Source organism: Colletotrichum chrysophilum (genome assembly GCF_026319265.1).
Source record: "Colletotrichum chrysophilum strain AFK26 chromosome Unknown scaffold_155, whole genome shotgun sequence".
Lineage (NCBI taxonomy): Eukaryota > Fungi > Ascomycota > Sordariomycetes > Glomerellales > Glomerellaceae > Colletotrichum > Colletotrichum chrysophilum.
The window spans coordinates 47,487-61,179 of record NW_026517442.1 but is presented as its reverse complement, the minus strand read 5'-3'; the positions used below and the strand labels follow the sequence as shown (position 1 = coordinate 61,179).

The 13,693-nt window shown below is 51.4% G+C and overlaps 2 protein-coding genes across 2 annotated transcripts; one reads left to right on the top strand and one right to left on the bottom strand.

The window, feature by feature from the left end:
• Nucleotides 1-3,739: 3,739 nt before the first annotated feature.
• On the top strand, nucleotides 3,740-5,289 carry COL26b_011895 (uncharacterized protein; the record flags this gene model as incomplete). Its single annotated transcript, XM_053184548.1, has 3 exons — nucleotides 3,740-4,005; nucleotides 4,068-4,496; nucleotides 4,566-5,289. The coding sequence occupies 3 exons, from the start codon at nucleotides 3,740-3,742 to the stop codon at nucleotides 5,287-5,289; spliced, it is 1,419 nt and encodes a 472-aa protein (XP_053031504.1).
• A 7,372-nt stretch (nucleotides 5,290-12,661) lies between these two features.
• COL26b_011894 (uncharacterized protein) lies at nucleotides 12,662-13,690 on the bottom strand (the record flags this gene model as incomplete). Its single annotated transcript, XM_053184547.1, has 1 exon — nucleotides 12,662-13,690. One exon carries the CDS (start codon nucleotides 13,688-13,690, stop codon nucleotides 12,662-12,664), a length of 1,029 nt encoding a protein of 342 aa, XP_053031503.1.
• Between the last annotated feature and the right edge of the window lie 3 nt (nucleotides 13,691-13,693).

Here is a 13,693-nt window from a genome sequence, read left to right as displayed (position 1 = left end):
CGGAGAAGAGTTGAAAGTGACGACGGAACGTCGCGTTTGGCGCGACTCCGGTCACGTGACGTCGCTGTCGCTTCGCTGCAGCAATACCACATGTTCCTTTGAGCCAATCTCATCTCCATTCGTGTCATCCAACGACATGCGTGCATCGACATCTGTATCTGCGTTGCAATCTCTCGCAGTTTCTCCGGAAATAACGGATGTGCAGGGAAGACATACGCAGCAACCGCACTAACTTGAGATTTGGCATTGCTGCTATTGATCTAGGCACATACTTCTGGGGCCGACTGCGGGCAGAATACTCAAAATCACCAGCATGGGTTCCCGCGGGATTTGGACCTTCGCGGTTCGGAACGCACCCCGACAAGCTCTCCCAAGGGGATGGCGCAGCAGTCGCCGCGGTCGCCGAGGTCTATCAGAGATTTCGAAGCCCTGAAAACCTTCTGGACATCGCGTCCGTCTGATCTAGACTGTTGAGCTGCTAAACGCTATGTCCTGGGCAGTCTAGTGGTGAGTTCGGTCAAATGACTCGTTCTGTGCAGATGCTGAGGGATGGCCTGCAGCATGCCGACAGCAAGACGCTACAAGCTTTCGAAGCTTCCTCTGGATTGGAAGGTTTGCGAGGAATGTTGGGCAGAAGAAATGTCAACGCCGGCGGGAGGAGGGGGGACAAAGCTCACCACCCTCTCGACCAGCAGACACCGAAGTATCGCCCGATATCCGTCTTCTCCACATCGAAGCTTGATCGAAAGATGGTCTTGGACGCGCTACTATTGCCACACACCAAGAACCCGGCATTCTACTGCACGCTGCACCTATGAGAATTCACCCACGTCTCGCTGCAAACTCCGCCTGTCTAAGCCTGTCAACGGAAATTTTCTGCTCACCTCAGCTGCGTTCGGACCCGAAGCGCGGCGGCACGTCCTGGGCCAAAAGGGCGCGATGTAGAGCTAGCCATCATCGTGAAACCTGGTGCTCGAGAAAGAGTTGCGGGCCGCCCGTACTGGTCAGGGGCAATCTGTTCGCGGGTGGCTGCCGGCGAAAGCGCCGTCGGTAAAGCCTCAACACTCAGCATTCCCATGTTTCTGAGCCGAGGCTTCTTCAAGAACTAGCCGCGCTCGATTGCCGCATCGTCAACCGGCCGTCGTTGGAACACGCTCGCTCGTTCCGGAAAGTCGATGACTCAAGCGGTTGTTCACATCGTCAAACCGATAGATCTCCAGCTGCAGGCTGTGGGATATCGCGGCGCGCGACTCATACGGCTTCACTGACGAAAGCAGCAAGCGGCTCGCTTGCCAGGCATGAAGATTACTTACGAAGAACGCTTGATGTATCACTAATTCCACCGAGTATTCTGCACCTCTGGTCAGGGAGAGGTTGTTCCTGAGCTACGTATCTAGATGGAACGCTTCCAGAACACGCTTACGTTACGACGTCAACATATCGGCACCCTAGGACCTCAGCAAGGCACGAGGTGACTGCCGAGGAAACGCGCGTTTGATCACATATTCGCTTGTGTGCTATCCGTCGGAAAGTGCTGCCCAAAGAGCTTGCTGCAGGCAACAAAGAAGCGCCATCCGATCTGCCTGTCGCGAGCAAAACTGCATACCCACGACTCGAAGGGACTGACACAAGGAGTCGGCGTCTACTGTGAGCGCACGGATTCCGTGGCCTAGACTCGGGCTGAGCCAGCCACGCATCTCAAAGTTGTCCTGAAAATAGGCATTTCCTTACGCACCAATGCTTCGTATGTGAGATGAGGCGCACCACACTGCGGTTTCGCGACGATCTGGCAAGCGATTGATCGCCATCTAGTTCACGAACGCAGATCTGACAAAGGTGTAGCACACAGTTTGCTCTTTTCCTCCGGGAAAGTCGTTTTTCAGATCGATGAAGATAGACAATTCATCAGGGACGGTCCGTCGACCCCATTCTTGGCCGACGTTTCACACGAAGCTTATGGATACCATGCAATTAAGATCTCGGAATATAGCCGGAAGGACTCCCACTCACCTCCGCCATCCCCAGGCTTCTTCCAAGCAGCAGATCTAGACTTGTGTCTCTGCAAATTACTGCGGACCTCTCTCCCACCCTCTTGGACGCACGTGCCACGTGCTCACGAAACTCTGTTGGCTGCGGACTATGTTCCGGGAGGGGCCGGCTTGGGGCGATCCCGGAGTGACTGACTGTTGTCTTCTCGCCTCTTTCCAAAGTGCGATATACCGAGTCGCTGGTAATATTACATATCCTCTCCGGGGTTAGATGGGGGACAACAACCAAGTTGGTTGCCAAGGTATTCTCTCTCTTGCCCTGGCTACGTCGATTGGTGTCATTGGAAGGGGGGAAGTCCCCGAGCGGCGCGATTCTAGTCTGGGATTAGACGCCAAGCCTTTCTGCCCAAGACCATTTCCTACGAATCCGAAGTCTTCATGGCCGAAAAAGCTTATTGGGGAATTGCCCTAATGCCGCATACGAGAGACTTTTGGCGGGCGTTGACACATTGCCAGCCTGGGCGCTGCGCACATCGCTCTCCCCCGCGGCACCCTCACCGCTTCCCACCACACGGCCGATCTTGCCGGGGTATGTCTGTTTTCCTCTCTCCTCTTCTTCCATGTCGTTCAATCTTTGCCTTTTGGATACCCTCAGGGAAAAGAATCGGCAGAGTTCTGCTCCTCCACGTTGTGCACCATCAAGCATGGGCCATCTTGCTATGAATGAAGAAAAGGGGCACCCTGGATTATTTTGGCACCAATTTCTCACATGCCTCGCTTTATTGTCGTTGTTAGGGGGAATACCCTGAGGCTAAAAAGGAGAGACGTATCTTTGTGTCGCTCCTCTAGGCCAAACGGTCAAACCTTCCTCTCATCTTCATCTCCCGTCGGGCTAGCCGGAGCTACAGGACAAGCACGCATCGTTGGCATCGCCTAACCCGTCCTGGCCTCGCTGCAGTAAGGATGAAGCCGCCGTTTGCTTCCAGTGTGGAGTTGGAACTTGCGGCAGAAGGCTGGAAATTCCTTCTGCGCGAAGAAAAGAAACCAGGTTTTCCAAGACTAGCGCGGCGCTACGCTGCAGCTGCTGGAATGGCGGGCTGGATTAGAGCCACCACCAGCAGAACGGCGAACGCCATCCGCACCGTTCGAATGGTGTGTGTGTGTGCTGTGTGTGTGACTGAGAGTGTGTGCCCGTGCCATGACTCGTTCTATGAAACGCGACGTTCGAAAGGTCCAACCGCCGCAACGCTAATCCTCTCTAGCCAAGAGTCTACCTCAAAAGCACCTGCGAGTCCTGCCTGCGCATCAGGCACTCTGTTACCCCGTCCCTTCTCCCGTGCTCGCGCTTCCTGCGTTCTCGGATTTCGATTTGTGTGCCCCCCAATCGCAATTTTTTTTTCTCTTTGCCCATAGAGATCGGAAGACCCGAGGCATTTTGTCCAGGTCGGGTCTTGCGGATGACGTCGTGGACCATGCCACTTGTAAGTAAATGGTCTGGTGTGTGTGTTCGCCTCACTCTTTTCTCACTTAACCCCTTTCCACACAACAACAACAACAACAACAAAACATCATAGTCTTTCCTCCGAAGACAATTTCTTTCGTTTTGCTGATAATTCTCAAGTTTGCTAACTTTGATTCGTTGTTGTTTGGAATGAAGCATCTTCATCTCATGGATTAAGGAAACCCCCCATATATCAATTCAATTGTTGGATGTTCAGGCACACCTGCTATGATGTCCTGGCTGGTTCATCATGAGCAATCTCCTCTCCCCGCAGTTCAAGCTCGAAGAGGTCACCGAAGATGACATGGTCATCGCCTCGCTGGCCTGGGGCTTCACCCTCGGGTTCGGCTGGCTCACGACGTGGACGGCGGTCCGGCAGACTACGGCGATGTACAGGCGGCAGGGCGACCGCATCCTGCGCAATCCGTACATTTGGATGATTTGGCTAGAGATCCTGGTGTGCTCGATATTCAGCGTCATCTGCTGGTTGCATCTCAAGGGCATCATTCCTCCAAGGTAGGCCAACTTTTGAACATGCCCGCCCGGCGCAGCAGATACTAAACATGGCGCGTCTCTAGCTTTGCGTTCTACTTCACCATCTTGACAACATGGGCACTGCAAGTCCAGTTCTTACTTCAAATCATCATCAACCGCTGCGCAATTCTCCTCACCAATAGGAAATTGGCATGGCGCGTCAAGGTCGGCGTGGCGGTCCTCATCACCGCGATCAACATCTCCGTCTACAACATCTGGATCCCGGCCCGCCTGCAGGTCTCGGATCGCTATGTCGAGATCAACGACTGGTGGGACCGCTGCGAGAAGGTCATCTACCTCATCGTCGACGGCGCGCTCAACATCTACTTCGTCCGCATCGTGCAGAAGAACTTGGTCATGCACGGCTTGACCAAGTATAAGCGTTTGACCAGGTTCAACATGTTCATTATCGGGTTCTCGCTGAGCATGGATGTGCTCATCATTGCCATGATGAGTCTGAACAACACCTTCGTGTAAGTGCATTCAGTCACCGGCGTCTGACTGCCATTCTTTCGTGCTTTCATGATCCTAATATCACCCAGCTACATGCAATTCCACCCCTTGGCCTACATGGTCAAACTCAAAATCGAAATGTCAATGGCCGAACTCATTGGCAAGGTCGCCCGCAAACGTGACATGGGCATTCTCTCCGCCGCAGACTGGAACGGCGACCGCAACTCATGGCACCCTTCAGAGTACTCCCTCCAACTACCAAACTACAACCGCAACACACCAGCTGGTCGCCCAGCAAATCCCATCGAACTCAATTCCAACCTAACCCGCGGCACCAACACCGCAGCAGTCAGCACCGCCCCCGGCTCCCGGCGAGAATCCATCGGAACTGCCGACCTGGAAGGCGGCCAACAGCCTAAGATGGCAATCTATAGGACTCGAGAGGTCGTGGTGGAGATCGAGCGCGTGCCCCCGGGCGGCAGCACCGCCAACCCGACCGTCCCCGCAGCGACGAGCAGCTCCCAGCAGCCGCCGCCAGACCTGGAAATCTTCAACTCCCAGATCCTGATAGACGACTCCGATGACGACGAAGATGACGACTCCTCGCAGAAGGGCTTCTCGCACCCCGGCAAGCCCCTTGCGCTGCCCGACATCTCGGCGCCCTGGGCAGGCGGCTTCAGCACGCGCATTTGGGACGGGACGAACTGCGAACAGGACCCGACTCTGCCGGCATCGGTAGCGAAGATCGGGTCGGGGTGGCAACAGGACGACGTGTTGCAGGCGAGCGGGTTTCCCGATTTGGGCACCAAGTGAACGGACAATCACGCGAATGTCAGAACCGCACGGAGGGGCTGACAGGGACAGCAAACACATACAAAAAAGAATCACGGACTCCGATCGCTGCACGTATAACGTGATGTGTGGATCCTGACGATTCGAACGACGGCGTTGCGTTGCGCGCTCGAGCTGATGGACCCCGGCGACGGTCGGACGCGGGGTTGAGGCTTTTCGGATGAGACGACGGGCGGACGTGTCGATGTGCGACGAACGCCACGCCACGCCCCCGCCCGCCCCCTCGGCCACGCGCGCGGAAATTCTCGCTGGGCTTGCGGTGGCTTGGGAGGAATACGCGGATCTCTTTGGGGTCTGCTACAGGGCTTGGATGAAGCCATTATCATCTGCCTCAACCGCCCAGCCGGAAAACGCATTGCTATTTGCATGTCCGTCCGGCCCTCACCACCCACGAGACCCCATTTCCGAGGATATACAGAGTCCTCGGCATCCGGTGGGATGACCCACGGATATATATCAGCACATTACACAAACCAAAAAAAGTTTTGATATTTGCGCTACGCTAGAGCACGATACACGAAGCAGATCATTGGATACCCTGCTTTCTCAGAAGAGGCATGCATGGAGTTAGAGGAGCCTTACTACTTTACTATGAACAACTGAGCACGGCGTTCGAGGGCCGGGGACTATGTCAGGGCTTACAAGGCAGGACAGCCTTAGGGTTTTGAGTACCGGTTACGAGGTCTTGGGAATGTCGGCTCTTAATATTCAGGAAATACCCCGAGTCAGGAAAATGAAATGATATCAATCGATGTGAATACTTGGTGTCTCATCCTGCTAATATTGGTTTCTGGCCTGTGACATGATCGTCAATTGGCCGGCTTCGATGTCAGAACAGAGTCAGGTTCTTGGCATATCGTTCGCTAAAGAACATCGGCTTTCCAATATAACGATACCAACGAGGCTTTTCCTGTCTGCAGCCCAAGATAAAAGGCCCAAAGTCCCACCGATACAGTGATCCTCCAGCAAGGCGAAAATGTGCCACGACTGCACGATGCTTCTGGCACCAGCAGAGATCCGACGGGCCTCGACAAGAGTATTTGGGATAAGCTGGGTAATGGATGATGACTAGTCACCCGACGTCAAAACTTGACGTCCGTCTTCCTCGCCGGTCAAAGATTAATCAGAGGCTAATCATCAAAAACCAAAGACGCAGGTGTCGACAGAATGTGTTTGTGTCCTTGGAATTCCACTCTGATCTGGCTGGAGACGGGTTTTATCAGGCCACATCTCCCAAACCCAGGATACAGGTACATTCTTCCTTGTTTTGAATCAGTGCGTCAGCATTATCTCGTCCTTTCTTATATAGCCAGGACTTTACGACATCTGTTAGCATATGGTGGGGTGGTGGATGTCTGTTAGGTCAGTTTGGATGATTGGAACACAAAAGTTAGTTGGAGGTATATACAGAAGTAGATGAAACTGAAGCAGATGCACTTCTTTGAATAGTAATAAAAGCCCTGCTCATGATTTTCTCTTTCATTATAGAGTCATAGTACAAGCATTACTCTCTGTGGTGAACGTAATCCCTTGACGTAGATCAGAATGCTCAACTAAAGGCTTGAGCTGGTACATCTCCTGTTGTCCGTCTTGCGCGATGTTATGCAGTTTTATGCCCATACTCAAAGAAGAATACGCAGAAATCAGCTGCATGGCACATTCGGGCTTGATGAACGGTTCTTGGATGAAGGATCTCATTGTAGTGCAGTGGCTTTGAGGATAGCAGAATCTAGTCTACCGCCGGAGAGCTCCTCATTTAGCACATGCAGGCAGTAGCATTCAGCATCAGAAGCTTTATAAATGGGCCGTCAATGCTGCACTGTTATCAAAGAAGCTGGTTACTTCAAGGATCACATACCTTATGCAGACGGCTGGTGTCACTACAGGCAATACTCGTTAGCCCGCTCCTCTACATTCATGCCTTTACTACACCGATTGGCACCTTCAGGTAGTGTCTGGGTTTTAAGGCAGCAAGTTGTTCTGGATCTTCACCGTCCGTCCCCTAAGGAGTTGGAGTATCCTTTCTTATTCATTGTGTCCTTAGTTTGATGGAGCTCCATGAACTGAACCGTGTCTGGATATGGAGGGTAACTTGTCTTGCCTTAGGAGATTGCTTGAATCTCTCTGTTTCTCAGAGACCAGTGACACGCTGGGTAACAGCAAATTTTCTTATAGAGGAGTCTCTAGATGCAGAAACGTGTTGATATATATAATCTCAGGGCATGTTCAAGTCTACACTCTTTTTCTGGGGTCATGCTACACAAATTTTATTTCTTTGTACCGGTTGAGCGAAATAGTGTATGAGCTCACATCATTACACCAACACATTTGCCAACATGAGAAGATTAGCTTTGACTCTATCTACTTGCAGCTGCTCCGTCTGCCGCAGCGCCACCTCAGCCTGTTGAGTCAGGATCGGGTCTGATGAATATAAACTGGTCACTTGAGCGCTGACAACGGATTTCGTTTCCACAGCAAATGTCCTTGAGGGTATGATGTGTCTGCTGTGAGCTTGAGGATTCTTACCTCATCCCATAACATTACGTACATTTCGAGCCGAGGCGGTAGCAAGCTCACGCGGGAAACGGCAAGCACGCTTGTTTCTTCAAGCTGATTCGCAAATAACAACTCTCAGATGACCGACGGAAAAAAGCAAGCGCAGACATCCTATGTTAGTGTATCGTGTGTTGTTGGGTGTCTGGGCATAGAATCCTGATTACTCCAAAGAACTTGTAGGTCTCTCTCACGGAACGGATGGACCCAACCTCCTCGTTCATACCGCCAAAGTCTATGCGGATACTTGGAATACTAATCACCAAGTACCTCTCTAGAACTGTTTGGTCTTCTCAGGCGGTTTATACGCAGAAATTGAGGAAGTCTAAGGCCTCAAGTCTCGCCCTTGACGGCGCCACTATTCGTTCCATCCTCTGAGGACTTTAGTGTAGAACACGCAGTCAGCTTTTACTTGACGTGCTGTTGTAAATCCTTCTCGCCTTGAAGACAGGCAGGCGTTAACGTCAAATGAAGTCTACTTCATTACTTCTCAGTGCCATCCATCGCTAAATTAGATTTCTTCGACGCGTTGCCTCGTCCATAACATACTGACCAACGATAAAAGGCACATCATACTAGTTCTCTTCTCGCGGTGGAGAGAGGCACACACCAATGACATGTCTGAATGTGTTGATGCTTCTCGCTTCTGCTGGTGAATAAACCATAGAGTTGCCACAGGGCCCTTGATGCCGTACAGAATTCCCGAAAACAGTTGTTGGTTTCAGGGGAAGGATTGTCAGTGGATTTTCAATGTCTGCCTATTCATACAACTAGACTCTGATGAATCGACGAGGGACACAGGACGATGATGAACTGGCGTCGCCCGTGTCACATCATAATCCTTCCATGGATATGTTGACGGAGCGCCTCAGCCAGAGCTTCCACATGGTTCCACATGGCAGAAACCTAACTGTGGGATTTCAAGCACATCGCGCGCCCATTGTGGTGGCTGCAATCATCTGGTACGACCTCATCTTTGCTCTATTTCAAGGTGAGCCTGAAGTTCGTGGTCGTAACACAGGCCAACACGAATTGGTAGGTTCCTTGCACGTCGCAAGTCCGGTAGCTATCTTTGCCCGGCTTAGGTACCTATAGAAAGAGTTCTATACGCTGAATGGTCAGATTTTACGCCACACCAATTGAAGCTTTCGCCACCTTTGACTTGCATTGATGATTACTTCTATCTAACGCAGAAGAAAAGAGGCATCAATGGGAGTGATCTGGTTGGGAAACCGACCCTTGAAACCATCATTTATCTCTCTCCTTCATCTTCTATGGTCTCGGGCTAATTGTACCCAATTGTCATTTAGGATAGTCAAAACAATATGGCATGCTATCAAAATACTTGAATCCGTCTGAGAGTGGGTTTACATGAATCATGGGACTGTGTTTGAGACTCATTGTTGAGGAAGGACGCGAAGCAGACGCAAAGCAGCTGGTTTTTATATACGGGGCCGGTGGGTTTTCTAGATAAGTGAACGATTCACAGCTCAATGAAGCTTCCATCAGACAAACATTCAGCCTTAAGCTCCACAAATCCCAGTGCTGTTCAATCACGCTTTCATATTTAGGTAATCTACATATATCTATGGAAATGATTAACGAGAAGTTTCGCACCGCAGATATTTCGCACCACAACAGTCTAGCTTCCCAGTTGTCTGCAAGCTCTCAAGGGATTTCGAACGTCTCGCCGTAAGCCCGAGGTTGCATACTTAATTATGTCAAGGGCGTTTCATATCTAGTCCACCTTGTCATCGACCTCAGATTCATATATGAATACCCCCAAAGAAAGGATGGATAACATCAACCAGTGTTCCTCGGCAGCTCGAAGTCCCAAGCCGCCAATCCCAATGGTATTACAAATCGTAAATGTACCAGTCATCAGAACGGCTCTATAGCTCAGAGAGCAGAGAAGTCTACACTGGCGTTGATGGGTAGACGTGCTGACGAAGCTTGGCTTTATACGGGAAGGCATCACATCAAACTCTGCCGGCAATTCTCAAGATATATACATTCGCTGTTGTCCATATGGTCTCACAGATGTTAGAGAACGAAGAATTTCTTCCAAAGGGGCGAGACGTATGATTCCTGCCTCATTCTCAGGTCTGCCTGCGTCGTCGGGTCCAGTCTGAGAACTTCGGTCGCCAAGGCGAAACAGAGCTATCAACCTCTTATTTCCTCTTCGTGTTCCTGTTTTGGCCTGTCATCGGGCAGCTATTCACGATAGAATTCCTGAGACTGGTTCCAGACGTCCCTTGAAACACACCACAGCGTAGCTTTCGTTTCTACAAGTTCCGACGAATCGAACAAGCTGACTGGTCATTCGTAGAGGCTGACACCAGACCCCAATTTGTGGCAACTGCTGGTAACGAAAAGTTTCTTGTTTTTAAACCAATCTCGGCCCAGCCTGTCATGCGCGCCAACCCATCACTTGCCCGGACAAAACGTGCTGGCGCATGTCAACCTGAACGCAAGAGCTCTGTGGAGTAGACGGCTCTATAAATTATTGTCATTCCCGAATGATAAAGCTTCCTCCAGGGTGAACAAGCAATTCTTTGCGACGACCACATGATCAATACCGTCGACACACGCAGATGGCGAGGTTTAGCTTGAGCACAACATAGCGCTTGGAAACGGTGAACACTTCTTCTGTCCTCAATCACCTCTCTCGTACAGATCGTATTTACGAAGAATACTCTGACAAGACGGTTCAAATTCAGTATGCTGCGAGCGCGGCAGTTGTCAGACTTCTTGTGGCTCGTTTAAGCTGATGGGAACCTCCATACAGGCTCGTCGTATTGACCATTTGAGTACCTTACCTAGCACTTTCTATCAACACCACAACTGATTGGGTTGCATGCTTATTACTCGCTAGATCCTGACAATTGATTTTATATGCAGACGAACCTCAGCATGTTGAGCATTCTTGAACCGTTGCTCGTCTTTCTCAGATTCAGTGAATCTAATCTCAATTCAAACACAGACGAGCGATTTACTATAAGAAAGCGCCTTGACTATCATCTCAGTTGACCTGATCAAAAATGTAATGGTGATCAAAGTTCATCCATCCCGCATTGTAAGGGAATGCTGTGGGCGGAGCTGCTCCCTGTGGGAACTCAGCGCCGTCCCTTTGGGAAAAGTCTCATCCGCAGAGAAGACGAGAAGTCGTACTGATAAGGTAATACATGACGAAAGACAGCAGGTAGAACCAGAGATAGCGTGCATACTACTGCTCGGTATTGCGACGATACCTTCTAATCACTTGAGAGGCACAAACTCTTAATTTTTCATTGCCCAGACACTGGCTGCAGAACCTCCAAGCGAAAGTCTCATCTAGCCGCCTTTATGTCTGCGAAAAGAGAACAGGGAATATATAAATATATGTATAGCTGAGATCCGTCTCGCCTCCTCTTGTTCAGACGTGTGATGAGACCACAAAGTGTAAGTCTGGATATGAAGCACAGATATCCCCTTACGGCAACAGCTGCGATTACGGAAACATAATTATATAATGGAAGTTTGCCATTTTGTTTTCGTTCTCCCGCAGACGGCAAATATGGGCTGAGTTTGGAGAACGCAGATATATAGTTTGGTGAGCTTGTGTAAATGGAAAAGCTGAGTGGAATTGCCCGTCTTGGCATCACAGCTGTCGTCATGCCCACACGTCGTCTTCTATATTTGTCATCCTTATGATATTCCCATCGTAATAATGACAAGTGTTGGTCTGCAATGCTACAAAAGAACCCATATAATGCAACAGCATGGACATCTCATAGTGACTCTTTAACTTCATCATCAAAGAGAAACATCACCATTCCATCTATCAGAACCACTGTTTGTGGTGTTATGGCTTACGCTACATGCTACACCTTGTGCTTTTATAACTTTAAGGTATCAATGTGAGTGAATCTAAAGTGCCGCACCTATACTTAAAGCGAAAGAAGCTTCTTTGAGGCAGAGTTCCATCCGCGCAAACAACCGATTGCATGGGATTCGCTTCTGGCCACCACACAACATCGCTTTTCACCACAACTCTCAGAAAGCTGCAAAGCCACGGTGCTGAGAAAGAGATAATTATGAGTTTTCCACTCAAACATCACTTGACATCTTTCAATTTCTGCCCGTTGTTTATTCTGCTTCGGATGGAGATGTTAATGAAGGACGGCGCCGAAACAGGTACGGAAAGCAGGCACGAACTCGAAGGCAAGGATAACCAGCCATTGGACCTGAAGAAAGCTTCCTCTTTTACCTGAAAAGTCTGGGACAGCCTCAATGAGTGTGATCTTGATTTCTCTTTACTTAGGTAAATAGAGGATGTCCTCTCTCATGTCTCGATGACGATACATTAGTCGGGCACGTGATACTCTAGTTGCTCAAGAGGCGCCGTGGGAAGACATTAATTCGGGAGACGAAGCCGGCCAATACCCAATCATCGATGACACCAGCGTACTGTCAAAAATTGTTCTATTCTTCCAACCCGAGCCGAAAACTGGACCGCGAAGTCCTTTCTACTGATTAGGATAACACCAAGCCATCCGCCTGGCCGTGTAGTAGCGTCTATAATGCCTTGTCCCAGTCGTAATTCATGATTCGTTACTCATACACATGCAGCATCACGGACACATTTGTCGTCAAAACACGTCTGCGAAGCTGTCAGTAACCGTCAGAATACCGCCTCAGGGAGTAACCTACCTCGTCACAAACTGCGCGATCCTCAGCCCTGTCCAAAAGGCGCTTCCAATAAACATAACAACGCAAACCCAAAACCTCACTGCAGCCTTCACTCCTGCTCATCCCCCTTCCCCTCCTCGCCCGCACCCCTCGTCTCCCTCGCCTTCTCGGCCCTCCCCTCCCCAGCCTTAACAACCTTCCTCAACACACTCATCTTCCTCTCGAAATCCTCCAACAAAGGCCCGTATTCCTCCCCGCTAGACTTAGCCACCGCACTATTCGAACTCGGCAAACTCTCCGCCTTGTCCGCACCCCCAGCACCGCCACTCCCCTCGCCCTCGACACCATCAATCTTCAACACCATCCCGCCCCCCTCCTTCTCCCCCTCCTGCCTCTCAATACTCGCCTGCGTCACCGCAAAATCGGCGCTCAAACTCGCCGCCGAAGCCACCGTCCACCGCCCATCCTTACCAGGGACGACATCCAACAAAATCGCGCGGTTGTTCGTCGGTGCTCCCGCCGCTGCTGCCGAGGAGGAGGATGAAGAGGCCTGGTTCGCGGCGTGCTGCGCCGCGAGCGCGGAGGTGAGCACGTCCGGGTCGTCGTCGGCGAAGATGTACCGCACGGTCGGGTGGTGCGTCGTGTTCGTGCTGGCGTTGGAGACGAGGGTGAAGAAGCCGGCCGGGTCGAGCTTCGGGGTCGCGGGGGCGTCGGAGGGTTGGTGGTTTTCTGCGGGCTGCTGCTGCTGCTGCTGCGGGTCGGCGTCGGTGTCTGTGACGACGGTTTCTACCGCGGGCGCAGGTTTGGCGTCGGCTGTCTTTTGCGTCTGTGATGATGATAGGGAGGCAGCGCCGGGAGCGCCGGGAGCTGGGTGTTGTTGGTCGGCGACCACGGGGCTCGGGACGTCGGCCATCATGAGACGGTGCAGGTCTACTGATGTCGCGTAGGATTTGGTCTTGTGTGTGGTGTTGTTGTTGCTGTTGTGTCGGCAGCGGCGGTCGCGGGGATTCTCTGGTGCGTCGTCGGGTTGGGGCGCGATGCGCCGGTTGGCATCTTTTCCCTTGTCAAGGTGGAGGGGGCAGGACTCGGCGATGGGGTCCAGGGAGGGACGGAAGTTGGAGTTGCTGTAAGGCGGCATGGT